The sequence below is a fragment of the Hyaena hyaena genome, unplaced genomic scaffold (genome assembly GCF_003009895.1).
Source record: "Hyaena hyaena isolate Hyena2069 unplaced genomic scaffold, ASM300989v1 scaffold_675, whole genome shotgun sequence".
Lineage (NCBI taxonomy): Eukaryota > Metazoa > Chordata > Mammalia > Carnivora > Hyaenidae > Hyaena > Hyaena hyaena.
Genome location: NW_024081303.1, coordinates 577,771 through 603,904, shown reverse-complemented (window position 1 = coordinate 603,904; position 26,134 = coordinate 577,771). Strand labels below are relative to the sequence as shown.

Genomic DNA, 26,134 nt, shown 5'->3' with positions numbered 1-26,134 from the left:
GGGGAGAAGGGATTGGATAGTTTATACCAACATTATCTTTCTTTGCATTTAAATTAAAAGACTGCAGTTCCTCCTGAATGGGTCTGGGGAAAATGACATAAATTCAGAAAACCTAACTGTCTCTAAGAAAAATAAAAAAGCAACAATCACATTTTTGGTCCAGAATAAAACAGAACATAGTCTACTTTACCTCTTCCTTCACCAACAGGAACAAGATCCTTTAAACTGAAATCCTATTCTCTTAATTTGTGCATATGTAAGAAACTGAATTATTCATGGTCATAGTAAAGCTACTCCTTGCAGGGCCTGCCTGCTTCCTTCTGCCCAACCTTTCCTTTTCTTCCCCCATTTATATACAAACAAGCAGTCACAGTTATTGTCAATCTTTGTTATGGGAATTAAAACATACACATAGACTTTGCAAATGTGGGTGACTGTCCCAGCCATTACTTGCTGAATTTCAGGCAGCATTCCACTCCTTTCTGCAACACCAACCCCCACTCCCAACCTCCCAACCTCCAGGAAGAGGTTGCCTAGCAACTGTATCTGCTTTCCACTGGTGGACTGGAGGCTGCATCTTAAGAGGGAAGGAAATCAGTTGAATAGCAATGTGATTTTGTCGGGGTTATCAGGCATGGAGACTGAGAACTTCATGTAACTGCCTTCAAAGGAAGCTGAAAACATACAGCACTGCCAGTCTCTCCCAACCATCGCCACCCTTTCAGCACCCCAGAAAGTTTTTACCAACAGATATTCTGGGTCAGTACTTGTAATTACTAAGTTTCCCCAATATAGGATATAACCTTTACTTTTTTTTTTTTTTAATTTCCACATGATCTAGCTCTGACTCACTGGCCAAAAAAACAGGAATATGCCTTTTATATATGTTTGCTTTTTGTGAAAAGGAAACACCAGGGAGATTTCTTTTTAATCAGAGCAGAACACTCCTTATGGAATTCTAATTTCAACGGAATGAGAGGGAAAGGGAATAAGGGTGGATATGGCAAGATGAGCAGAGAGAGATTAACTGTGAGAACAGACATATCCAGAACCAAAAAGACCTGAAGTAATTATTGAGATGACTAAAACCAAAGGAAAACCTAGGATAATTGAGCCCAAAATACCCCAACAACTTTCAAACAGTCTTTTTGGTCTTGATCATGGAGACAGCCTGAAGGGATTTTTGTTTCTTTGGAATGACTTAAGAAAGGAGTAATGGATTTTATTGTCATCATAGTTTGAGACAATCCCAGAAATGAAAAGACCAAAACATCATCTTTCCTCATCCTTTAATGTAAAAAGCTAGGTTTTGGACAATATAAACATTTTCTCCTTTGTCTCCCTCTGCTCTTTTCTACCCCATAGGTGGATAAACACAAGGAGAACCTGGCAGCAATCATGCTTACATACCCATCCACCAATGGAGTGTTTGAAGAGAATATTGGTGATGTGTGTGACTTGATCCACCAACATGGAGGACAGGTCTATCTAGATGGGGCAAATATGAATGCACAGGTGAGCAACAGAAGAGGGACTCTCTGAGAAAATAGTTAAGTCAGAAAAATATTATTTTCCTCTGATTTCTTGACAATTGTCTTAAAACATGATACTGTACTCAGAAAATGAGGTTCCTTTCTTTATTGCCAACTTCAAGGAAAGTACTGCAATTTCACTGAGATCAGATAATAGGGGAGGTTCAGGGGGCTAAAAAGGTTGACAGGAAGCAGGGAATGAACTGAATGTCAGAGCGTGTGATCTCTCTGGTGTGCTATAACTAGCTGTGAAGGTCACCTGACTCCCTATGGGAAGTCACACCTAAGTTCTAGCCACTGGTGGATATTGATCTCCCATGGCAATGGACAAGTCCTTAATCTGGCTTCAACTTCATCAGTGTAGCTGAATGGTCTGTCCCTGAAGGGCCAATCCTGCTTACTTGTGTGCTTGTGTGGGGTGGGGGGAAGGGATGTGCCCTCTCTGCAAATGCTGTAGGGGGCCATTGGAACAGAAAGTATTATCATTTTTCAGAATTTTATTAACTTCTTTGTCATTATTGTTGCTATTGTGGGTTCTTTTTGTTACTGTTTGTTGTTTTTTTGTTTTGTTTTGCTTTACCATTTCAAACTCTTTCTGCTTTTCTTTGCTTCTGATCCCTTTGTAAGTGTAGACGACGGATTGTCTATCACTAAGAGTTCAGAATGCACTCTTCAGGTTTGGCCACATTCAAAATAAGCCCTAATGCCTAAGTGGCAGGAACTCCTGTTGTCGCTGGTATTAGGGTGGTCTCAGGAAAATTGTCAGCCTTCCTTCCTTTCCCCGGGCTCAGCATCTATCAGGTAGCCTTCCAACCTCTTCCACTGGGGCACTTCTCAAAGCCAATCTTTCAGGGGGAGGTAGCATTGCTGAGCTGAATGCCATCTGTTTCTGCAGCAAGGAGATATTTTCCTTTCTTTTGCTCATGGCGCTTCCTCGCCTCCCTCTTGTGGTGGAAAGTTAGGAATTGACTATATATTCAAATCTGTATTTTGAAATCTAAATGAGGCTAAATGGTCAATTGCTATTTCCATTGAAACCACAAGCCAGGCTGCTTATGGGATGTCAGGTTTTGACTGCAGAACTTGGCCAGTATAGAGAACATTTCTGTGAACATTTCTGCCTGACTTTCCTCTGAGGGGAGAGGGTGTAGCAAAGGACATGGCCTCAAAGTCAAGCTCTTGACTTTTGCTTTTGGTTCTTTCCCTTTATGGTAGGTGGGAATCTGTCGTCCTGGAGATTTTGGGTCTGATGTCTCACACTTAAATCTTCACAAGACCTTCTGCATTCCCCACGGAGGAGGTGGCCCTGGCATGGGACCCATTGGCGTGTGAGTTCCCGGCTGCTCGTTTCAGGATGGTTTTGGAGACTGAGAATGAAAGAATGGCCCCAAGTTCGCTGTTCTTCTCATTGAGGTCTTCAAGTGTCATGGATACCTTCATATCTCGTGTGACTGTAGGGGCTGGAGATAAGAATTGAGAGGGGCGATAACTTAGACTTCCAAGATGTTTTTCTTTTTTGTTTTTTCCATTTCTTCTTCTTTAATGTTTTATTTATATTTGACAGAGACAGAGTGCAACCGTGGGAGGGGCAGAGAGAGAGAGGGAGACGTGAACTGTGAGATCATGACCTGAGTTAAAGTTGGACACTTAACCAACTGAGCCACCAAGGCGCCCCTTTCCTGTTCTTTTTAAAAAAGAAATCAGCTATTGGTTACATTGAAAGTGAATTATCAAAAACCAAAGGAACTCATAGTAGAAAAGGGCTTGTCAGGGGCCGGGGAGGGAGAGGTTGGGAAAGGGTACAAACTTTCAGCCATAAGATGTATAACATGTACAACACCGTGATTATAGTTGATAACACTATATTGTATAATTGAAATTTACAAGATTAGAACTTAAATGTTCTCAAGAAAGAAAGAAAGGAACAGGGAGAGGGAAGGAGGGAAGAAGGAAGGAAGGGAGGGAGAGAAAGTAAGAAAGCAGTGAATTGGATGTAAGGTGTTGAACCCTTTGCAGTCTGAACTCTGATTACATCTGAGTTAATGTAACATCTGTTAAGGAGGAAACAAACCTTGTTACTAGAAATAATTGGATGAGACCAGAACAGCACTAAATAGGACTATCGTGCAGCTATTGATAACGTTTTACACTGTGAAATTGAATTATCTTGTAAAGATGATGCTGAGTGGCCATGTCCTGAGTTTCTTCAGTTTTCTAAAAATGGACCAAAGGGCCCAGTCTTCAGGTTGCTGGGAGTCTGACCCTCTTGCTTTTTCCCACTTTTCTTTTTATTATTATTTATAGTAAGTGGGGGCGCCTCACTGCCTTAGCTATGGGGGAAGCGGCTGAGTGACATTCCTGTGCTGGCCTCTGATGTGTAGCCCCCTGTGGCTCCTCAGCAGCACCCTCTATCCCTTAGATAGAGGCCTTGGGAAAGAGTCTGTGGCATGAGGCAGGGAAATCCCCACATCCTGGTAAGTCCATGGATCCGCAAGCTATTTCTTGGCTGTCTACCTCTGCCAAATCCCCTGCCACAGTTCTCTGGTGAGCCACTGGGACTTTGATGGCTGGTGAGGAGGAAGAAGAATGGAACACTTCTGAACATCCATCTCTCTCTTTTTTTTAACATATTTTTTTAAATTTATTTCTAAGAGAGAGAGAGACAGCGTGAGCAGGGGAGGGTCAGAGAGAGAGGGAGATACAGAATCTGAAACAGGCTCCAGGCTCTGAGCTGGCAGTCAGCACAGAGCCCGACGCGGGGCACGAACCCACGAACTGCGAGATCATGACCTAAGCGAAAGTCGGACGCTTAACCGACTAAGCCACCCAGGCGCCCCTAAACATCCATCTCTTAACAGGCGTTAAGTCCCTTCCACTCTGAGTTTCTCTACTAGGAAGAAAGCTTCCTGAGAGGGCCTACCACTTGCGTATTTGGTTGGTCTGGATCTTTTTTTATATCTTCTGAATTTGTGCTTAAAAAAATACAGGAAGAAGCATCTTGCTCCTTTTCTGCCCAGTCATCCAATCATTTCGGTAAAGCTATGCGAGAATGACCGGCCTGTGGGTACTGTCAGTGCAGCCCCATGGGGCTCCAGTTCCATCCTGCCCATTTCATGGGCTTACATTAAGGTGAGACCTGTGATTGTGTTAGTTTGGTGGGGTTGTGATATGTGGGTGGGAAACTAAGACCATAGACTTTGTTCTTGACTTAAAAATGAAGAAATCCATGATCTTAGATGGAGTTTAGTGAACATTGCTGACCTGGATGGAAGAAACCTTCTTAAAGAGATCAGCTAAAATTTATCTCTTCATTATGCTACTTCTTTTGAGCTCTCATAGTGGGTTTAACATCAGAGAAACTGACATGCTAGATATGTTTTTCCAGACAGAGTTAAGTTCCATGAGTCATATGGATATTATGGTTACATCATTTGGTTTCCTGTAGGATTTGTATAGCCCCTAGCAAGTGAAAAACAGCGCACATACTAATTATTACAGATGATTGAAATCTGAGGATAAATTTTAGAAATAAATCTCATTTTCGTTTAGATGAGCCTAGAATATAAGATAAAAAAGTAGTAGAAATTTGCTTATCTGGTGGTTTCTCGAAGCTCTTTGCCCTTTAGAGTCTGTGGAACTGTAATTCTCCAGGATAATTAGACTTTGTTAGAGAAAAGCTTTCCTTCCTTTGTGTCTCTGAAAAAAAGGTAGGGCCAGAGTTTATTTTATACAGCTCTTGTTCAAACTGGCTTGTCCACCTCCTGGGCTAAGACTGTACATTGGATAGGAATACTTGTTCAGTGGCTAATTAGAATGGCCTTCCCTAATTGTCTTCCCTCCTTAAAAGAGGGTGGCTTCTGGTGAAACAAGACTTTAAAACTCAGCTGTGCAAATTATGCTCGATGACTCTCTCAAACTGGCTGTCATTCTTCAACAGTGTGGCATTTATGATTCTTTTTTTTAATGTTTTTTTTTAAAATTTATTTCTAGGAGAGAGAGAGAGACAGCATGAGCAGGGGAGGGTCAGAGAAAGAGGGAGTCACAGACTGAAACAGGCTCCAGGCTCTGAGCTGGCAGTCAGCACAGAGCCCGACGCGGGGCTGGAACCCACGAACTGCGAGATCATGACCTAAGCGAAAGTCGGACACTTAACCGACTAAGCCACCCAGGCGCCCCGCATTTATGATTCTTAATGAAAACTTTCTGAGAAGCAAAAATAACAATTCTGTACCCCAGAGACTAAAACCTGCTTTTAAAAATGATACTTTAGTTGTTTTATAGGCAGCAACAACGAAAACAATCATAAAGGCCTGCTTCTTTGCAAACAAGAGTCTTATTCCCAGGTGCCTTTTGGTCCCTAGATCCTGTAAACCTGGGTTATTATGGATTTGTTTGGGGTTGGAGGTGATTTCCCATATATAGAAAGTAAACACACCCAGGCTGGTTTGGCCATACTCAGGAATTTCAGACAGAACCTCAGTTAACAATGAAGTAAATAAAATTTTAAAATGCCCCTCTGACCTTGACCCCTCTATTTCATGCTATTTGTTACTTGCCACCTGGGCTTTAGAACTACTTTCTTTCCCTGTTGCAACCCATCTTGGACACTCCCTATAGGACTGCAAGATTCTACTGAAGAGCTCAGATTATCTTCTGGTTTTCTTTTGCCTTTGCTGCTCAGTCTTACTATCCTACACTGAATTCTTAGCGGATTCATCTGCAAACACACATGTTTAGGCCCAATCCTAGAGAGAATCAAATCCAGCATATGACTGGTAGGGCTTTGGCCATGAAACTTCCATGTGACTCTGATGCATGAGTTAGAGACAGTGGCTGGCTGAACCAAACCTAAGTTCTTTGTGGCAAACGTTCCAGGCTTTGGAGGTTATCGCAGCCCACCAACCTCTATAGAAACTCCCAGACTGCAACCAGGTACCTTTGCTTCTACACTTTGGTTTTGGCATTCTTCTCAGCTGTAGTGTCTTCCCCGTTCTTTTGGCTTCACCAAATTCTACCCATTTGTAGATTTCCACTCAAGTACTGACTCTTACTCTGGGAACCCTTCTTTGTCCAGCCTGGCAAGATGTGTCCTCTCCTTACTTTGGATTTTGGTGTCCCTATTTTATTTGATGCTTTCTCATTTGCTTTGTATTAGTTATGTATTTAATACATATCAAGCCCTCATCATACATGAGGTGTTGTGAGAAGAATGTAGGCAATAAAAATTGGTGCAGTCTTGATTTTGAGCTCTTTGCTGGAGATCATGTTCACATGGTATAATGACAGGGACCTAGGAACCACTAGGAAAGGGTAAGATCAAACCTGGCAGTTGTTAAACAAATAAAAAACCCTGACTGTGGTCAACTAGAAGACAAACCATACAAAATTGATTCATTGGGGATTTTGGTCAATATCCCATGAGATTCCTGGCAATTATCAAGATAATCTCAAATTTATAGTAAATGAAAAAAACTCTCCAAAATGCTTGTAGTCTAAGATTCTTTTTCCTCTTTAGATAACACATAGTCAGCAATCAATTTTGCCTCTATTTGTTACTTTATTTCTTGTTACTTTGTTATTACTTTGTTAATCTCATGGGAAATATAAAGTTATGTTCAAAGGAGAAAATAAAAAATTATTTCAGCCTCAGAAGACCAGAAGACATCATTTTTGGTACTGACACTGGGCCGACTCCCTTTGTGGGTGTTATTTACTTGGGCATGTCTTTCGTTAGTGCCCCTTGGATTTACCTGTTCTATGGTTGATGACTCTTTCTCTCTGTTGCAGATGATGGGAGGCAAAGGCCTTAAACAGGCCACAGAAATTGCTATATTAAATGCCAACTACATGGCCAAGCGATTAGAAAAACACTATAGAGTCCTTTTCCGGGGTGCAAGAGGCAAGTATCAACCACTGTCTACCATCACTTTGGTTTTTTTCTTGGACAGTTTTGACCTTGTAAATGTTTTCTGCAGTGAGTCGTAAACTTCTGTTTCTTTGCCTATACCAGAGAAAAAGCATAGTTATTGGAAATAACTTGAATTGAATGAACAGTTTAGGAGTATCACTATTTGCAAGGCTATGTGATGCAGTTAGTCTACCCAGCCCAGGTCAACAAGGAGCCCACAGCACTTGGAGATGTCAAAGTGCTGTGGGAATGGACCCAGAAGAGTGGACTAGTTCAGACTGAAGTGCAGAATAGTTGGGAGAGCCTTCTGGGAGGAGACATTTGAGATGAGCCTGGAACAGAGAGTATCAGACCCCAGCAGTAAACAGAGATACTGGAACAACACAGAATTGTCTAGGTGGTAAGAGGCTTGTTGGGGGATTCATGGATGGACTTGGAGGAAGGAAAGCAGATGAAGATGAAGTTGGAGACACTTGCGGGGGTGGTGATTGATGGATAGAATAGGAGGAAAGAGAGCAGGTGAAGATGAAATTGGGGAGGCTGACTTGAAGTCCTGTGGAAGGCTCTTAACTTTACCCTTTAGCCAGATGACAGCCATGAAAGGTTTTTTGAGTAGGGGAATGAGAGGATTAAGAGAAGGTTAAAGTCATTTAAAAGATGGCAAAGGAAGAATATCCTACTAGAAGTAGGATCAATAGGACTTAGTTATTGATAAATTGAATGTGAAGTGAAATTCTATGTAAGCCTTTTATGCTTATAATAGAGGTACAATAGAGAGAAAAATAGTAAGGGGAACCAAGTCATCATCTTGGAAGTGATGGGAGAGGATGGAGCCAGATAGACTTACAGAGATTTGGCATAGGCACAGAATCTAAGAGCAGACTCTTAGAAATGGTGAAACCCAAGGTAAGAATTTTGAGAAACCAAAGCAAAGCCCCACAAGCAGATGGCTACCTCAAGAGGGATAAGCATTGTTGTACCTCCGTGGCTCAGCTGGTTAAGCGGCCAGTTCTTGATCTCAGCTCATATTATGATCTCATAGTTCATGAGTCTGAGCCCTGCATTGGGCTCCATGCTGACAGTGTGGAGCCTGCTTGGGATTCTCACTCTCCCTCTCTCTGCCCCTCCTGCAGTCTCTCTCTCAAAATAAATAAATAAACTTTAAAAACAAAAAAAGTGGGATAGGTACAGGGGTCCCCTGTAAAGGAGGACTCCCTGCTTGAGGCAGCTGTAGATCCCCTGGAGCATTTGTCACAGTGCTGCTCCCCAGAGAAGCCCCTCCTTGTACTGCCTGCCTCTGTTCTGGCCTCCCTCTTCCCTGAAGCCTCTTTTTCCTGGTGGAGAGAACTACTACCTCCTCTTGGTTGGCTCCCTGTGCTACTGAGTATTTCTCCCACTCAGTTTATTGTTTGGCTCTGTCCATCAGAACTTGAACCCCTGTAGGGTAAAGACTGTGCCTGCTTCCATTCTTGAGCACCCATCCCTGGTATCATGTCCAGTCCAGCACAAATGTATTGCACAACAGGGAGAGACAGTCTGGTGTTCTGATATGAGTCTTAAAAAAATTTTGCCTGTAATAATTAGGAACCCTTTTGGTCACCTTTGAAAGAATTAAGCAAAAATGATAAGGCAGATGCCAAACTACAATGAGTTGAGAATGGACTGAGTGTGGGAAGGTGAAGGGAGAGCATTCATGGTTTGGAGGAGTTGGTGGTGAAGCAGGGGCTTCACATGTGGGGGCTACTTCAATAAGATGTAGTTTTGTTTTGAAATTAGAAAAGAAGATGATTTTAAACTGCCAGAGAAAAGGCCTTGAAGGGAAGAGGGGAGAGTGAGGCTACAGTGGAGGGAATGAATGGTAGATGGGGGAACAAGTCATCCTGGTGGTAATAGGAGATGGCACTAAGATCCAAGTAGACATGCAGCACATTGAATGTGAGCACAGGGTTGGAGAGCAGGGATAGATGGGAACTTGGACCTTGGAGCCAAGAGACAGTAGCATGCCCATACCCTGGGCCACAGGAATGAGGCCTCTCTTTGGCCCTTGGTTTCTCCAGCTCAGGCAGAGTATACATCTACATCTGTCATCTTTAATTTAAAGGCTGGTCTTGCCTTAAAAAGATGTATCCAAAGGCGTGGCTCTGTAGTTTGAAAATAGGGAAGAACTAAATAACTATAAACTCTGGTTAGGAATGCTCCCTAGAGATTAGGAAAGAAAGTTGTGGGCAATATGTCTCTAAGCAACACAATAAAATGCTGTGAAGTGGGTATTAAAGAATCTACAAGAGCTACTAATTAATTCAAATATAGCTCCTGCTCTGTGAAATGCATCCTGTTATGTATTGGCCTTCAGGATTAGTTTAAGTATTTATTTTGTCTGATTATATAAGTAATGTGTATATGCTCAACATGGAAAATTTGGAAAACTAAAAATCTGAGGAAGAAAATGTAAATGATTCATGGTTAAGCAGACATAACCACTATTAATACTTTGCTTTATTATTTCTCATCTTACTTTTAGAGCATTTAGATAATATTACATATAGTTTGTGTCCTTTTTTAAAATTTTATCTTATATTGTGATCATTTCCTCGTATCATTAAATGTTCTTTGAAAGAGGCTACATTGATTCATTTGTATGGGTATACCAGGATTTCAGGAATTCTACCATGTTTTTCCCCAGTTGTTTGCATCTGTAACATGCTGCAATGGATATATTTTACTTAGATTTTTTTAAAGACATCTCTGATTATTTTCTTAGGTTAGAGCTGCAGAAGATTAATTACTTTCTCAGAGAGTATGAATGCATTTAATCTCTTGGTACATGGGCCCCGCTTGTCCCCACAGGTACTTTGTACCAATTTATATGAAGTGACCTTTGTAGTAGGGCCCAGTGAACACCAAGTGCCAGGCTGAAAAAGAAACACAAACCAAAACCAAAATATCTTTCCCAATCTGGTGGCTGAAAAATGATATTTTTGTTTTATTTGACAGGGTTTACAGGTTTTTTCCCTCTATTTGTTATTTAAAACAATTTTTTTAGTGTTTATTTTTGAGACAGAGGGAGAGAGAAAGGGAGAAAGAGATAGACAGAGGAAAGACAGAGAGAGACAGAATCCAAAGCAACTCCAGGCTCTGAGCTGTCAGCACAGAGCCTGATTCGGGGTGCAAACTCATGAACCATGAGATCATGGCCTGAGCCGAAGTCAGACACTTCACTGACTCAACCATCCAGGCGCTCCATGTTTATTATTTCTTAAATGTAGTTGAAACTTCCTTGTCATTAACTTTATTTGGAAACTTCATTGAGACAATTCACATGCCACACATATCACCCACTTTAAATGTACAACTCACCAATTTTTACTATGTCCACATATTAAAAAAGTTGTACAATGCAAACTTCCGTTTTTTAAAGCAAGAGTGCATGTGATCTGGACTACATGGGGATTGGTGGCAATCCAGGAGAGAGGCAAGTGAACAAATGTTTCTCAAGTGCCTAACCATGTGCTTAGCATTCAAGTGACTGCTTTAAAAGCAGAGACTGTCTCAGTCCTACGGGATTTGCAGCACAAAATTATAGATCTCGTTTCCATTTGTTTTGACATTTTATCCCAGAATCAAACAATGACTTGTATTTCTCATCCCACACAGAGATATATTGGTGATTACAGACTTTATCACCCAATCCCAAAAGTTCATGAAATCAAAAATTGTCTCATGTTTGGTCTGGTAAACACATTATTCTCAGACCTAACAAAGAATTATCACTGTACCTCCTGAGGACCCAAAATAGAAATGTTCTTAATAAACACATTGTATTCCAAAATGTCTAATGGCAATATTAGAAGACAATTATTCATCTTAATCATATTTAGTAGCTCTATATAAGACTTTGGAATTACAGATGACTATGAGGCAATAATTTTAATGAACTCCAGGCTTCCCTTTATGAGACATTTCTTAGAGAGATTCGAAAACACCAGCTGAACTGTTGAGGCTTATGGTTTTTTCAAGCAAGGGAGTGACAGGCAAGAATTGGGATGGAGGAAAAGCAGTAGAATTTAGGATGAGGAAACGAAAGGAATTACCTCAGGTAAGATGGTATGTTTTCAAAGGAGGAATTTAAAAAATTCACAGCTGTCTACTCTTGTGGGAGACTCAGCTCACTGTTTGATGGAAATGGAGTTCCTTTTAGTGGAGACAACAACTTTGTTAGTATCCTGATGTTTTATTTATGTTTTAATTTTTTCAGTACCTATCCCCCTTTGACCTCAGACAAACCTAAGGCTGCCTGGAAATTTTTGTTAAGAATTGGCTTCCCAGTGGACTTTATGGGGCAGATATGGGCTTCATGGAATGGTCTTTCATGTCCCAGGCAAGGAAGTGGCCCTCCTGAAGCCAGAGGCCCTGGCTACCCAAGCTTATTCCCAGGGAAACATTCAGTTTTGATTCTGTTATGGTCCTTGGATTGCAACTGAAAAGCTTGACTAAGCATTGATTGCTCACCTATGCTTTATAGAGTAATTAGCTAGTGAGTTGAAGGAAAGGTGTTCAAAGCTTAGATAAAGCCAAGCCACTTTTATTTTGCTTTTCTGTCATCCACCCCCTCTTCTCCTTGCTCCTTTGACTTGGTATCTTTTGAGACTCTCAGCTATAGCCATGGTTAGGCCCAGCAGAAACACCTACTCAGTGAAAATTAAACCTTGTGCTGATCAGTGTATACATTTTCTACTTCAGATTGCCCTGACTCATCACATGCTGCAGAAAGAAGGTTTGTGTCTTTTCTCCTTAAAAACTGCAAACACAAATGAACATCCTGGGATCTATCCTCCAACAGCCACCATGTTTCAATTTCACCCCTTTCAGGGCACAAGTAGAGAGATATGCTAAAATTCTACTGTTTCCATTTGGATACATTAGAATATGGATTTAGAAAATTAACATCTGAACCTCATTTCGGAAATGGAGCTCTTCCCAAACCGCCTGGCTGTGGTGGGGACACTGCAGATGTAGTCTTTGTGTTAGCAGTGCTGGGCTGGGCTCCACATGATGGGGCCTTTCAGCTGTTTTTGAACTCCTTGGAAGACAGCCCTCTGCCTGCCAGCAAGAGTGACTCCTCTCCTCCATCATGTGTCCATCCCCTCTTCGTCTCCTGCTCACTGCGTACCCTTCAGAGCAGTGAACTTCATTAGCCTTCTTTCTTCTGTCACTGTCACAGTGGTAGGTGGCTGTCAGAGACTCAGAGAAGACAGGTCAAAGGTTGAGTCTGGGCTCCCCAAATGGGGTAGGGATAATTGGGTATTTAGGATTCCTGGACTTAATGATCTCCTCCTCCTCCCCACCCCCACCCCTGTGTCCACCCCAAACATTCCAACTGGGCATTCCTTTTAAGCACTCTTTGCCCCTGACTTTACCTAACTATAAATGTAACTTTTACTTTTGAATCACGCTCCTCACAAATTTAATTTCCATCATTGTTTGGATATTTTATAAATAGTCTGTGACAGTATATTTAAAGCTTGAGGCTCTCATACTTTTTCTCTCACAAAATCAGCCCTTTCTTATTTATGCATTACATAAGAAGCAAAGCAGTTATAGATGATTTCAGAGGTTGGTTAGTGACTGGAGTATTCTCAGGCTTGAGGGTTTATGTCTGCTCCTTGTATCTGTAAGTAGATTCCTTGTTTGCTGAGAGTCAGGAATGTATGTTAGGAAAGAGTACACAATTGTCTCTTATACAGATACTTTCCTAGAAGGAAATTCATCAGTTTTTGGGCTATGGAATTTGGGAAGCCCCCAGAAATGTTCTATATTTATGAAAATGCTGACTTAGTTGATGATTTACTCCTGCTGATGGGTCAAAAAGGTTGTGCTGGGTAAATAGTGACCTGGGCCTAGAGAGGAAATCAGCTTACAAACCAGAGCAAAGTAAATTGACTCTCCAAGACTTTGGTTTCATCAGCTTCTTGACACTTGTGGTATGCTATTTGACAGCCCCTGTTTCTAATAATCAGCCTCAAGCCTGAAACCAAAACCTCAAAAGACCCTTTGAAGAATCTCACACAATTATGTATGTGCCTTAGAGATATATGTTCAGTATATATTTACATTCACACAGAAGAAACAGTTATTTGATGCTGGGGCAGAGTTACAGAGAATGGTATCAGTGGATCTTTGACTCTAGAAATATTTTGTATAAAAGGGTCTTGCCTGTGATGGTATGTTCAACTGTTTCAAATAGATTTTATATCATCAGAGGTGAAAGAGTCTCATCCTTAGGAACCTCAGTCAAATGTTCCAGCAATGCATTGGCACCAAAGTTCCATCTCCCATCAGCCTCTTGCTTTAAGGGTGTGTTGTGCACTAAAGGACTGAACACACTGGCTCGACATGTTAAAAATTTATTTTTATAATTTCATAATTATTATTTAAAAATTTTTTAAATATCTTTTTAAGTTTATTTATTTTGAGAGAGAGAGTGAGTGAGTACATGGGAGGGGACGAGAGAGAGGAAGGCAGAATCCCAAGCAGTATGTCAGCACAGTACCCAATGTGGGACTCAAACTCACAAATGGTGAGATCATGACCTAAACTGAAGTTGGACACTGAACAGACTGAGCCACTCTGACACCCCTATAATTATTAATAAAAGTAGATGAGGTCTTTGTTCCCAACTTTAAACTTAACAAGTGACTATGGCTTCTTGGTCCTTGTTATGTGTTACAAAGTTGATTTGTACATTTGCTTGGGTGAAACAAGCTGATGGTAAACAATGTTCTCAAACAGGTTATGTGGCTCATGAATTTATTCTGGATACGAGACCTTTCAAAAAGTCTGCAAATATTGAGGCTGTGGATGTGGCCAAGAGGCTCCAGGATTACGGTGAGTGATCCCCAGTGAAAAAAACCCTCACAGGACAACTCAGGTTTTTGACATTTATGTATCTAGCCATGCTGGCTATGGGCAACTTCCTTGAGGCACAAACCAAACATACAGGCATCACAGTAAACTGATCCATAGGATAAGTGGTGAGCACAGGATTTTAGGTAAACTTCAAAGTGAAAGAGAAAAAACTTGTCCTATGACTGCATTGGTACTACCCTTCAAAAGATATTAAATCATGCATCTTGAATCCATTGGCATTCAAGAAAAATTTTATAGTTAACAGAGTTTAAAAATCCAAGGAAAATGGTTTTTGTTCCCTATGTTTCTTTCTTTTTCCTTTACATTTTTAATTAAGTTTAAAATTTTAATTACATTATAGTTAATATATATTAGTTTCAGGTGTATAGTATAGTGATTCAACACTTAAATACATACTCAGTGTTCATCATGATAAATGTTTAAATAAAAGTTTATCTCCATCATCTATTTCACTCATCCCCGTATCCATCTCCCTTCTGGTAACTATTACTTTGTTCTCTCTAGTTAAGAGTCTGTTTCTTGATTTGCCTTTCTCTCTCTTTTTCCCCTTTGTTTGTTTGTGTTCATTTCTTAAAGTTCCACAGATGAGTGAAATCATATGGTATTTGTCTTTCTCTAATTTATTTTGCTTAGCATTACACTCTCTAGCTTCATCCATGTTATTGCAAATGGCAAGATTTCATTTTTTATGGCTGAGTAATATTCCACCGTGCATGTATATGTGTGTATAGATATATATGCTATCTTCTTCATTCATCTGTCAGTTGGTAGACATTTGGGCTCTTGCCATCATTTGGCTATTGTAGATAATGCTGCTATAAACATTGGAGTGTATGTATCCCTTTGAATTGGTATTTTTGTATCCTTTGGGTAAATAACTAGTAGTGTAATTGCTGGATTGTATAGGTAGAGTAGTTCTATTTTTAGCTTTTTGACAAACCTCTATAATGTTTACCAGAGTAGCTGCCCTATTTTGCATTCCCACCATCAATGCAAGAGGGTTCCTTTTCATCCATATCCTCTCCAACACTTGTCTCTTGTGTGTTTGATTCTTGCCATTCTGACAGGTGTGCATTGATATCGTGTAGGTTTTTTTTTTTTTTAAGTTTATTTATTTTGAGAGCGAGAGAGAGAGCGGGTGTGTGTGTGTGTGCGCAAGTGTGCGCCATGCATGAGGATGAGCTGGGGAGAGAGAGAAAGAGAGAGAGAGAAAGAGAGAATCTCAAGCAGGCTCCCTCCTGTCGGTGTAGAGCCTGAGGTGGGGATCAATCCCATGAACCCATGAGATCACTACCTGAGGTGAAACCGAGCCTGGACACTTAAGCCACTGAGACATCCATGCACCCCTCTTGTAGTTTTGATTTGCATTTCTCTTATGACTTATGTTAAACATCTTTTCATGTGTCTGTTGGCCATCTGCGTGTCTTCTTTGGAGAAATGTCTTTTCATATCTTTGGCCCATTTTTAATTAGATTATTTGGGGGTTTTTTTGGTGTTTAGTTGTATTGTCTATGTTTCTAGCACATTCTTACTCCTATCCCATTTCTGGTTAAGAAAGGACTCCATGAAGAGGTGAGTTGATATAATGATGAAGAAAGTAGAGCAGGTAAACTGTGGATGTGTTAGAGATGAACGGCATTTGAATTCTATAACCACCTCAGTCATGTCATAGCTGTTTCAGCTGCTTCTATAGATGAAGAAAGGCACATACTGGTTCCATAAAGACAATGCATTTTCTGGAAGGAATTTTGAAAGACACAAGCCCTATATGAATTAGTGGATGTTCATTTAGCACAGACTTTATTGAAATAAGTTTTTAGTGACATTATTAATAATATCAAGGATGCTTCAATTCTCAGAAAGGCAGAGATAGTGAGAAGTTTGCCTTTCAATCGATATGGAGTCCTATCTGTATTTTAATAACTAGGATAACTTCTTTTAATAAGGAAAGTGAAAGCCTCAATAATTGAATAGTTCTACTACTGCATCATATTGGGAATCCCACATGTATGACTCATTTCTTTTGAATGCATGATCTTATTATGCAGAGTTATACTGATTATAAATGAGAAAGCCAGAGAAAGTTTTCATTAATGAAATTAGCAGTTACCTCTTCAAAATCTCTTGGTTGCCTATAACCTGAGTAGGCATATTGGCTAATGGCTGAATGATGGCAGATTCAGGTAGGATATATCTTCATTTCTGGGATGTGTTGTCTGCATCACATATCTGACTGTAGCAGCAGCATTTGCAAGGAGGGAGAGCATGGTCTGGGAGGTTATTTTGATGTTTGATAGAGTGATTGCCACACTTGCCCTAAGCCTAGAATTGTACAGGTGGTTAGCCCTTAGTAAGTACCTCATATGTGTTTAATAAATGAGAGAATGAATGAATAAATGAATGGCTAAGTAAAAAAGTAGAAACTGAGAGTGATAACAGAATCTGGGTCTTAATCACATGTACTGAATTATTTCCAGGGGAGGGGCCTCCTAATCAGTATCTTTAACAGCCAAATGTGGGGCACGCTGTCTTTGGGCAGAGGTTTCCAAATTTAGCAAGAAATAAGGGGAGTTTTTTAAAATTTAATTTAAAAAATTTTTTAATGTTTTATTTACTTCTGAGAGAGAGACAGAGTGAGCAGGGGAGGGTCAGAGAGAGAGGGAGATACAGAATCGGAAAGCAGGTTCCAGGCTCTGAGCTAGCTATCAGCACAGAGCCCGACGCGGGGCTAGAACCCACAAATCATGAGATCATGACCTGAGACGAAGTCAGGATGCTTAATTGACTGAGCCACCCAGGCACCCCGCAGGGAGTTTTACTTACATCTCATATTTCTGATCCTTACCTTGGGCTTCCTGAATCAGAGTCAGGACCAAAGAATCTGTATTCCCAAGATAACTCTGATTCTGGATATGGGAACCACTACAACAGAATATGTTGGGCTGAATTTGCTCACCCATGAAATTGAGGTTGGACTTAATGGGTAATGAGATTAGCTTTTTAAATCCCTTTCTAATTTGAGTGACACTGTTCTATGTATTCTTGAAAACTTACTAAATGATAAACTTAAAATTTGTGCATTTTAGAGGCGCCTGGGTGGCTTAGTCTGTTAAGCGTCCGACTTTCGCTTAGGTCATGATCTCACGGTTCGTGGGTTCGAGCCCCGCGGCGGGCTCTGTGCTGACTGGAGCCTGTTTCAGTCTGTGACTCCCTCTTTCTCTGACCCTCCCCTGCTCTCACTGTCTCTCTCTCTCTCTCCTAGAAATAAATAAAACATTAAAAAAAAATTTGTGCATTTTACTGTATGTAAATTTTATCACATACATGTAAACACATACTGAATTCTAGTTAATGATATGCTTCCTGAAGTATTTAAGGGAAAAGTATACTCATGACTGAAGCATACTTAGAAATATATCAAAAATAAGATGGATGGACGAACAGATATGTGATTACACAAAGAGAGCATCATTGTAGAATCTAGGTGAAGGCTATAGGGATGTTGACTCTATAGTCTTTTCAACTTACAATTTGAAAATGTTTGTAATATGTTGAGATAATCCCTTAAGGCATACAGGCGTGACCCTAAGGCACTCCATGTAAGTATGCAAATCAGAATTGGGGAACCATTTAAACTTCTTCATCTTTTACAGTTTCACAGAAAAAGAGCAAGAAATAGGAAAAGGGTTTTTTGGCTTTTGTCCAGGAAATCTCTCTTGTGTAGGTCATGTTAATTCATATTACATATGAAAACTTTTGGAAACAGAAACACCTTCAGTCTGTGTTCTGAGTAAAGGCAAAGGGTTTCCATGTCCTGGGCAAACCTGTTTCCTCATCTGTAAAATGGGGTTAGTAGGCTTCTTTATGGTTATCACTTTATTTAACTTTCAATAGTCTATAATATTTTAATTTCTCTTAATTGCAAGTGATACATGAGCATTATAGGATGATTCTAAAAGAAAATAAAAGAGGGGCGCCTGGGTGGCTTAGTCGGTTAAGCGTCCGACTTTCGCTCAGGTCATGATCTCGTGGTTCGTTGGTTCGGGCCCCACGTCGGGCTCTGTGCTGACCGCCAGCTCAGAACCTGGAGCCTGTTTCAGTCTGTGACTCCCTCTCTCTCTGACCCTCCCCTGCTCACGCTGTCTCTCTCTCTCTCCTAGAAATAAATAAAACATTAAAAAAAAATTAAAAAAAAAATAAAAGAAAATAAAAGAATCTCATCTTCATATTAGTTGTAAACCGTGTTAAAATTTTAGATTTATTTTTCAAAGTGTCTTCCCTCATAAAATATAAACACTTTGGATGCCTGGGTGGCTCAGTTGGTTGAGTGTCTGGCTTCAGCTTAGGTTATGATCTCATGGTTTGTAAGTTCAAGCCTGTATCAGGCTCACTGCTATCAGTACTATCAGTGTGGAACCTGCTTCAGATCCTCTGTCTGCCTCCTCTCTCTGCCCCTCCCTTGCTCATGCTTTCTATCTCAAAAATAAACATTAAGATAAAAAAATAAAAAATGGGATATCATTATGTAGCTTGCCCTCTTCACTTAATATTTTTTGTTTACCTAATTTAACAAATAAATTTACATACTCTTGAATGGTTGTGTGTTTATTAAATGGATACTCTGTAAAACTTGCTTAACTGATCCTCTCTTGTTAGATGTTAATTTCCTAAGTTCTTCTTGCTGAGATGAATATATATATAATTCCTTCCAAATCAGGGAGGTCAGAGGTGCTTGGTGGCTCAATCATTTAAGCATCCGACTTCAGTTCAGGTCATGATCTTACGGTCTGTGAGTTCGAGCCCTGGGTCGGGCTCTGTGCTGACAGATCAAAGCCAGAAGCCTGCCTTGGATTCTGTGTCTCCCTCCATCTCTCCCTGTTCCCCCTTACCTCCCTGCTTGTGCTCTGTCTCTCTCAAAGATAGACATTAAAAAAAAAAAAAAAATCAAGGAGGTCAAAGTTAGTGATGCAAGTTCCCTTATCTTCTTTGCAGGATTCCATGCCCCTACCATGTCTTGGCCGGTTGCAGGAACTCTAATGGTTGAGCCCACTGAGTCAGAAGACAAGGCAGAGCTGGACAGATTCTGTGATGCCATGATCAGCATTCGGCAAGAGATTGCTGACATTGAGGAGGGCCGCATTGACCCCAGGGTCAATCCACTGAAGGTGCGTAGGCATTGGTACTTTATCCAAAATGTTCCATAGAGTATAAGATTTGGGGTATGGACAGTGTATAGCAACCCATGAACTCCCATCAGAAGATATTATTCTTGCCTAGAATAAGATCATTGTTCAGAAAAGATGATAAATTCATTACTTGCAGGTTTAAATCTTGAATACAGTAGCAGTCAAGTATAATGTGGATGTTTTGAGATGTGTATTGTTTATGTAGTTGTTTTGTCATTGTGAGAGGTATACCTCCTACATGCACCCAACTGGTTGCTAAGGGAGGAGGTGGGGCTGATGGCTCTTACCTAGCTGGGGAAGTCTTACTCTTTTGTGTCTCTATTTGATGAACTCTAGTGAGATTATTTACCTCACAAACTCTGGATAAAGACAAGTTCTTCTCTGAGAGCACTTATTGCTTAGAACATTTGATTGGTACTTGGCCTGAATGTTTTTTAATGCTTATGGCCTGTTTTGGAGAAAATCTGAAACATGTTTATTATATATCTGCTTCTCAGCTATAGGTGTCTTACTTAAGACATTATTAAGCTGGGTTGGGAGGGGGCGGATCATTAATTGGGAACATTGTGAAGGCTCTGGTTGTGCTATTATGGCCCTGAGCCAGAGAACAGTCTGAGATGCCCGGGGAAGCTCAAGCAAGTTCCAAAAGTGCCCATCTAAAGGTGGACCTCAGGGGCCAATGGCTGTCAGGAGAAGGCGTCTTCCTCATTGTTATTTCTCTTTTCTGTGGATACTGAAAAGAGATTTTAAGGATTTAGGCTATTTTTAAAAATGGCAATACACATTTAAAGGACATAATACACAGTTATAAAAGCAGGTGGAGAATAATACTCGTAAGATGATATAAGATTTTTAAAACATGCCCAACTATGCTATCTGCTGTTTATACATATATGTATATGTATATAGTAATAGTATAAAATCACAATGAGGATGGTGAATACCAAATTCAGGAGAGTGGTTATCACTGGGGAGTAGGAGAAGAGATGAGATGGAGGAGTTATACAGGCAGTTTATTCTGATTAATTTATTTTTTTAAATGTTTATTTTTGAGAGAGAGGGCATGCATACACATGCAAGTGGGAGAAAGGCAGAGAGGGAGAGAGAATCCCAAGAAGGCTCTGTACCATCAGTGCAGAGCCTGACACTGGGTTCAGTCTCATGAACTGTGAGATTATGACCTGAGCCGAAATCAAGAGTTAGACACTTAACTCAGGGAGCTACTCAGGTGCCCCCAATCGTTATTTTACATGGTTAAGAAAATATGGTAAAATGTTGATTTATATTGGGTGGTAGATGTGCTTAATATTTTACCATGTCTTTCTGATAATTGAAATATTTCAGAATAAATTCCCCATCAAATTTCTTCCCTCTCAAATTGAAATAAAACCAACGATCAGCCCCCTGTCCCTCGGCTTCCAACAGCTCACTGTTTGAAGTAAAGCACAGCAGAAGGCAGTGTTCTGCTCTGATCCTTTTCCCATCTGTATGTCTCAGATGTCTCCACATTCCCTGACCTGCGTCACATCCTCCCACTGGGATCGGCCATATTCCAGAGAGGTGGCGGCATTCCCACTTGTAAGTTGTCCTCTGAATCCGAGTATGCCAGCTGGTATAGCGTCCACGTGCGTATGCAGGACCATTACCTACCCAATGGGGCTCTCATCCTTATAGTGACATAACAATAACGATATGTGGTATACTTTCTTAAATGGGTCATGACAAGTGACACAGAGCACAGGAATTGGCTTTCAGAACTCTGAGGTTAGAGTGTCAGCCACAGGCCGGGGAATCCACAGGGAATATAGTGGAGAAAGACCAAATAGGAGTCCCTGTTAAATGAGTTAAGGTGTTTTCTATTATCATCCAATACGGAGATATCCCCAAATTCAATCTCTCTTTGCTTTCTGATTCTTACACAGAAAGGTGCTCTGCAGTCTCTGGCACAGTGGGGACATGGGTCAAAAGTTAGATTTGGGGGGACAATAATGAAGGGGTGACTTTTGCTTTTTTGCTAGATTGGTGTATAGTTGACACACAATGTTAGATTAGTTTCAGGTGTACCACATAGTGATTTGAAAAGCCTATACATTATGCTATGTTCACCACAAGTGTAGCCACCATCTGTCACCAGAAAAATGCTCTTACAATAGTATTGACTATATTCTCTATGCTGTGCCTTTTATCTCCTTGACTTATGCATCTCATATCTGGAAGCCTATTCCTCCCACTCCTCTTCACCCATTTTGCCCATTTTGCCTGCCCCTCTCTGGCAACTATCAGTTCTCTGTATATATGAGTCTGTTTCTGCTTTTGTTTCTTAGATACCACATGTAAGTGAAATCATATGGTATTTGTCTTTCTCTGTCTGACATGTTTTACTTAGCACAATACCCTTTAGGTCCATCCATGTTGTTGTAAATGAGAAGATCTCATTCTTTTTTATGGCTGAACAATATTCCAGTGTATCTATGTGCACACATGAGTGTATACACACACACACACACCACATCTTCTTTATCCATTTATCTTTCGACAGACACGGGTTGCTTCCATATTTTGGCTACAGTAATAATGCAATAAAAATAGAAGTGTAGATTTAAAAAAAAAATTTTTTTTACATTTTTTTATTTTTGAGAGACAAAGCACAAGTCGGGGGCAGGGCGGGGCAAAGACAGAAGGAGACACGGAATCTGAAGTAGGATCTAGGCTATGAGCTGTCAGCACAGAGCCCGATGCAGGGCTCCAACTCACAAACCGTGAGATCATGACCTGAGCCAAAGTCGGGCGCTTAACGGACTGAGCCACCCAGTCGCCCCAGGAATATGGGTTTTACCTTTTATGCTCTTGAGCATTTGTTGGGCATGTGGGGACATTCATGGCAATCTCCTCTTTCCCCAAGAGAAATGTTTCAGAATACCCCAGAACATTTCCATCTTTTGTCCCTTGCAGCCCTTTGTGAAACCAGAGAACAAATTCTGGCCAACCATTGCCCGGATTGATGACATCTATGGAGATCAGCACCTGGTTTGTACCTGTCCACCCATGGAAGTTTATGAGTCCCCATTTTCTGAGGAGAAAAGGGCCTCTTCTTAGTCCTCTTTCCCTAAGGGACTGACTTATCTTTCTCTGGAGCATTTGATGAACAAGAACTCTATAACTTTCCACTTTGGACTCACCATGGAATTTTATACACTGTATATTTTTGTAATCTCTGTCAAGGTAAATGTAAATACAATTAGCATAGTAAATACAATACAAGCTCATTGTTGAAAGACTGGATTGCTTCAGTTCATGCTTCCACATGGAGCAGCTGACGGTTCAAGTTGCCTTGATTGGGAGCCATTTAGTTTTTTGCATAGAAAATTTTGGGTTTGCTAGGAACTTTAAATGTAGGAAGTTAAGAAACATTTTAGAGGCTATACTATAGACTTGATAGATAACTTGTTCCAAATAAGTCCTTGTGGACTGTGCCATCTGTGAAGAATCCCAGGGCAAATGTTTACATTTTGCACACACTGAAGAAATTTGTTCTCTAATTTGCCTAATCTGTAATAGCATTTCTGAGTGTTTTCCTTTTTCCATGTGTGTGGTTTTCTTCTATCTTCAATTATTAGTATTCTAATAAAAGCATTTCAATTTGAAGAATGTCTTCTTTGTCCAGTTTTCAATCTTATTCCCATGTATGCTAAGTTCAGAGGAATTTGAACGGCAACAAGATCAAACCCAGTAGCAATTTTTTACATTAGTAGTTTTGTCTAGTAATTTCCTCATTTAACAATAAGTTCAGAGATAATAAGTCAAGGTCTTTCTTCAGACTTCCTGTCCTGCTTTCATTTGTAGACAGTCTTCATCCTCATGGTCTTAATATACCTGCTGCATATTGACATCACATACCCATTCTAATAGGAAAAAGGGGAAAAACAAAAAACTAAAGGCAGATTCCACTCAGTAACTTGTGCTTGCTTTTACGTGGCCAGAGTTGGTTCAAATTGCCACTCCTAGCTGCAAGGGAGTATGGGGCGGTCTTTTACCTGGGTATGTTAGTGACCCAAAGAAAATAAGTTTCTTAGCTAAATAAAAGGGGGAAAATGGGTTTCAGGTAGGCTACTAGCATGCCTGCCTCAACATAACTTTCCCCTAGAAACAGCAAATGCTTCAGATGTTCTTCCCTATTTCTAGTGAGCACTTGTTCAGTTCCTGACTGCTTGGCTCTTTGCATGGCAGCTTGATCACACAACTATTATTCAAACTATTATGATAGTCATCTGTAGAAACGTCTTAGTGCTCTAGTGAATGTTTTGTAAATGCTCCACTTATTCTCACACTTAAAATGTTTGTAAAACAATTTATTTCACCCTAATTAAGCAATAGAGAAGTGATGGTATCTATCCATTGTTTCTTTTTTACATTATAATTAAATGGTTAATACTGAATTATTCTCTGAAGTCAGGTACTTTGGAAGTGTTTACGATGTATTATCTCATTGGAACCTCACAACAGTCTCCTTTCACACATGGGGGTATGGAGAGATGCCCAAAGTCACACAGCTGATGAGAGGTATAAGCCAGAATTTGAATCCAGGCTCCAGTGGCAGCTGGTCAAAACAGGCTACCACACTGCCATGGTCACTTTATACCTGGAGATTCTGCCCTTCCTGAGCTGGAAACCAGGGTCTCGACACAGACTACCCATCAGGTTATGGAGTAGCTTCTTTAAAGGAAAGACAAGCACATAAAAACAAATCTAGGTGAACAGCAGCTCTTCATCAGACTGTAAAGTATATCAGAAGCAAATGCAGGTGATTAAAAAGTTGAAACTGCCCTGGTGCTCCTGGGTGGCTCACTCTGTTAAGTGCCCAACCCCGGTCATGATCTCACTGTTCTGAGAGTCCTGCGTCAGGCTCATGAGCCAGCAGGGAGCTTAGAGCCTGCTTAAGATTCTCTCTCCCTCTCGCTTTGCCCCTCCCCCACTTGTGCTCTCTAAGGAAATAAATCAAACTAAAAAAAAAAAAAGTTGAAATTGTCCTTCACTATTAAGTCACTCATGTGTTTACCTGATGCTTGTGCCCATCTTTCCCACCTCTGGGTCTTTGCCCATGTGGTATCATCCACCGGGAGCACTCGTCCCTGCTAACTTTGCTTTAGTGGATTCTGTTTGTTCTTCATGTTTTAGCATCTCCTCAAAGTCTTCCACACATGTCTGTGAAATGTGCTATTGGTTTTTTCCTTAATTTTTTTTTGAAGGAGAAATAGAGCAAGAGTGGGTGGTGGGGCTGAGAGAGAGGGAAAAAATCCCAAGCAGGCTCCATACTGGCTCTACACTGAGCTGGATGTAGGGCTCAAACTCATGAAGCATGAGATCATTACCTGTGATTCAATCAAGAGTCTTGTCACTTAACTGACCAAGTCACTTAGGTACCCTTGTGCTATTTTGTATCTTTGCACTCAGCTTGTATTCCTTTACCCTTAGCACAATTAGTAATTATTCTGTTTACTTGGTTTTCTTCAGCCTCACCAGACTAAGTTCCCTGAGAACAGGGACTATATCTCATTTATCATTGGATTTCCAGTGTTGAGCCGTGGTCTTCCACATAGTATATGCTCAACAGAAAGAAGTATGAATTGACTAAAGGAATAATCCTTTATCTTTAAGAGGAACACTGTCACGGAAACCAGTAATTCCAATGCCTGCTGTTAGGAGTTGGTAAAGTACAAAATGCCAGGCTTTAAAGACAAAGACCTCTGGACAGGCTCCAAAGGCTCCCCACCTTTTTTTTTTTTTTTTTTTTTTTTTACTATGGTATTACATTATTCAATTCCATAGCATTAAGTACTTATTAAATGTGCAAAATGTCCCTTTTGAGCAGTTTTGAAGAGAGGATCTGAGGTAGACATACACATACTTCATATAAATGGGGTACTCCCTCTGCCTTCTCCCAGCCCTTAGACTGTGGCCTTGAAGCTGTGTATGATCAATAGCAAGGGCCCTGGGCCAGTCTGGAAACCTCACGAAACCTTTAGATAAATAAAGGGGCTAAGTTTTCCAATGGCCAAACTGGTGCCTATCATCCAAACAAAGGATGTAGGCACCACTTTCAGGTGCAGGAAGCCATCTGGGACAAGTAGTTTGGAAGCTAAGATGTTACTGCTTTTATAGGTTTACAAGGTTATTGGACAGACTGTTTTGGGTCCCATGCTTTCTGATCTGGTAGGCTTGCTCCTACCAGCGTTGCATCAAGGAAGTTTTTGATCAAACTGACAGTTTTATTGCTTATAATGCTGATTGGAAAATAGTTTTTTACTAGAGATTAGGAGGGTTTGCTCTCCATTTGTGCCCCTCTGATGCTTCACCAATCTAATCTTTGGACACCCACTCAATGAGAAAGTTTGATCTGTAGAGCAGATGTACTAGTGCAGAACTGTTGCCCCATGCAGATCCCAGGTGAACAAAGAAGGTAAAAAGGGGGATTTCCCCAGTGGTAGTGCAGTAACATGGATGAATGGATGTCATCCATCACCTCTATGGAGAGCAGTGAGGAGTAGCCAGGAGGAAGAAGTGTTAACATTACCTGAGGTCAT

At 40.6% G+C, this 26,134-nt stretch overlaps 1 protein-coding gene across 1 annotated transcript in view; it reads left to right on the top strand.

The window, feature by feature from the left end:
- The window catches only part of GLDC (glycine decarboxylase), a 98,429-nt gene extending 75,228 nt beyond the window's left edge, over positions 1-23,201 (top strand). The window contains exons 18-25 of the mRNA XM_039217118.1: positions 1,366-1,515; positions 2,748-2,860; positions 4,520-4,661; positions 7,320-7,431; positions 14,230-14,325; positions 19,360-19,532; positions 21,051-21,131; positions 22,506-23,201. Coding sequence (XP_039073049.1) covers positions 1,366-1,515; positions 2,748-2,860; positions 4,520-4,661; positions 7,320-7,431; positions 14,230-14,325; positions 19,360-19,532; positions 21,051-21,131; positions 22,506-22,649 — 1,011 coding nt within the window. The 3' untranslated portion in view covers positions 22,650-23,201. The remainder of the gene's footprint in view (positions 1-1,365; positions 1,516-2,747; positions 2,861-4,519; positions 4,662-7,319; positions 7,432-14,229; positions 14,326-19,359; positions 19,533-21,050; positions 21,132-22,505) is intronic.
- The last annotated feature ends 2,933 nt before the right edge of the window (positions 23,202-26,134 follow it).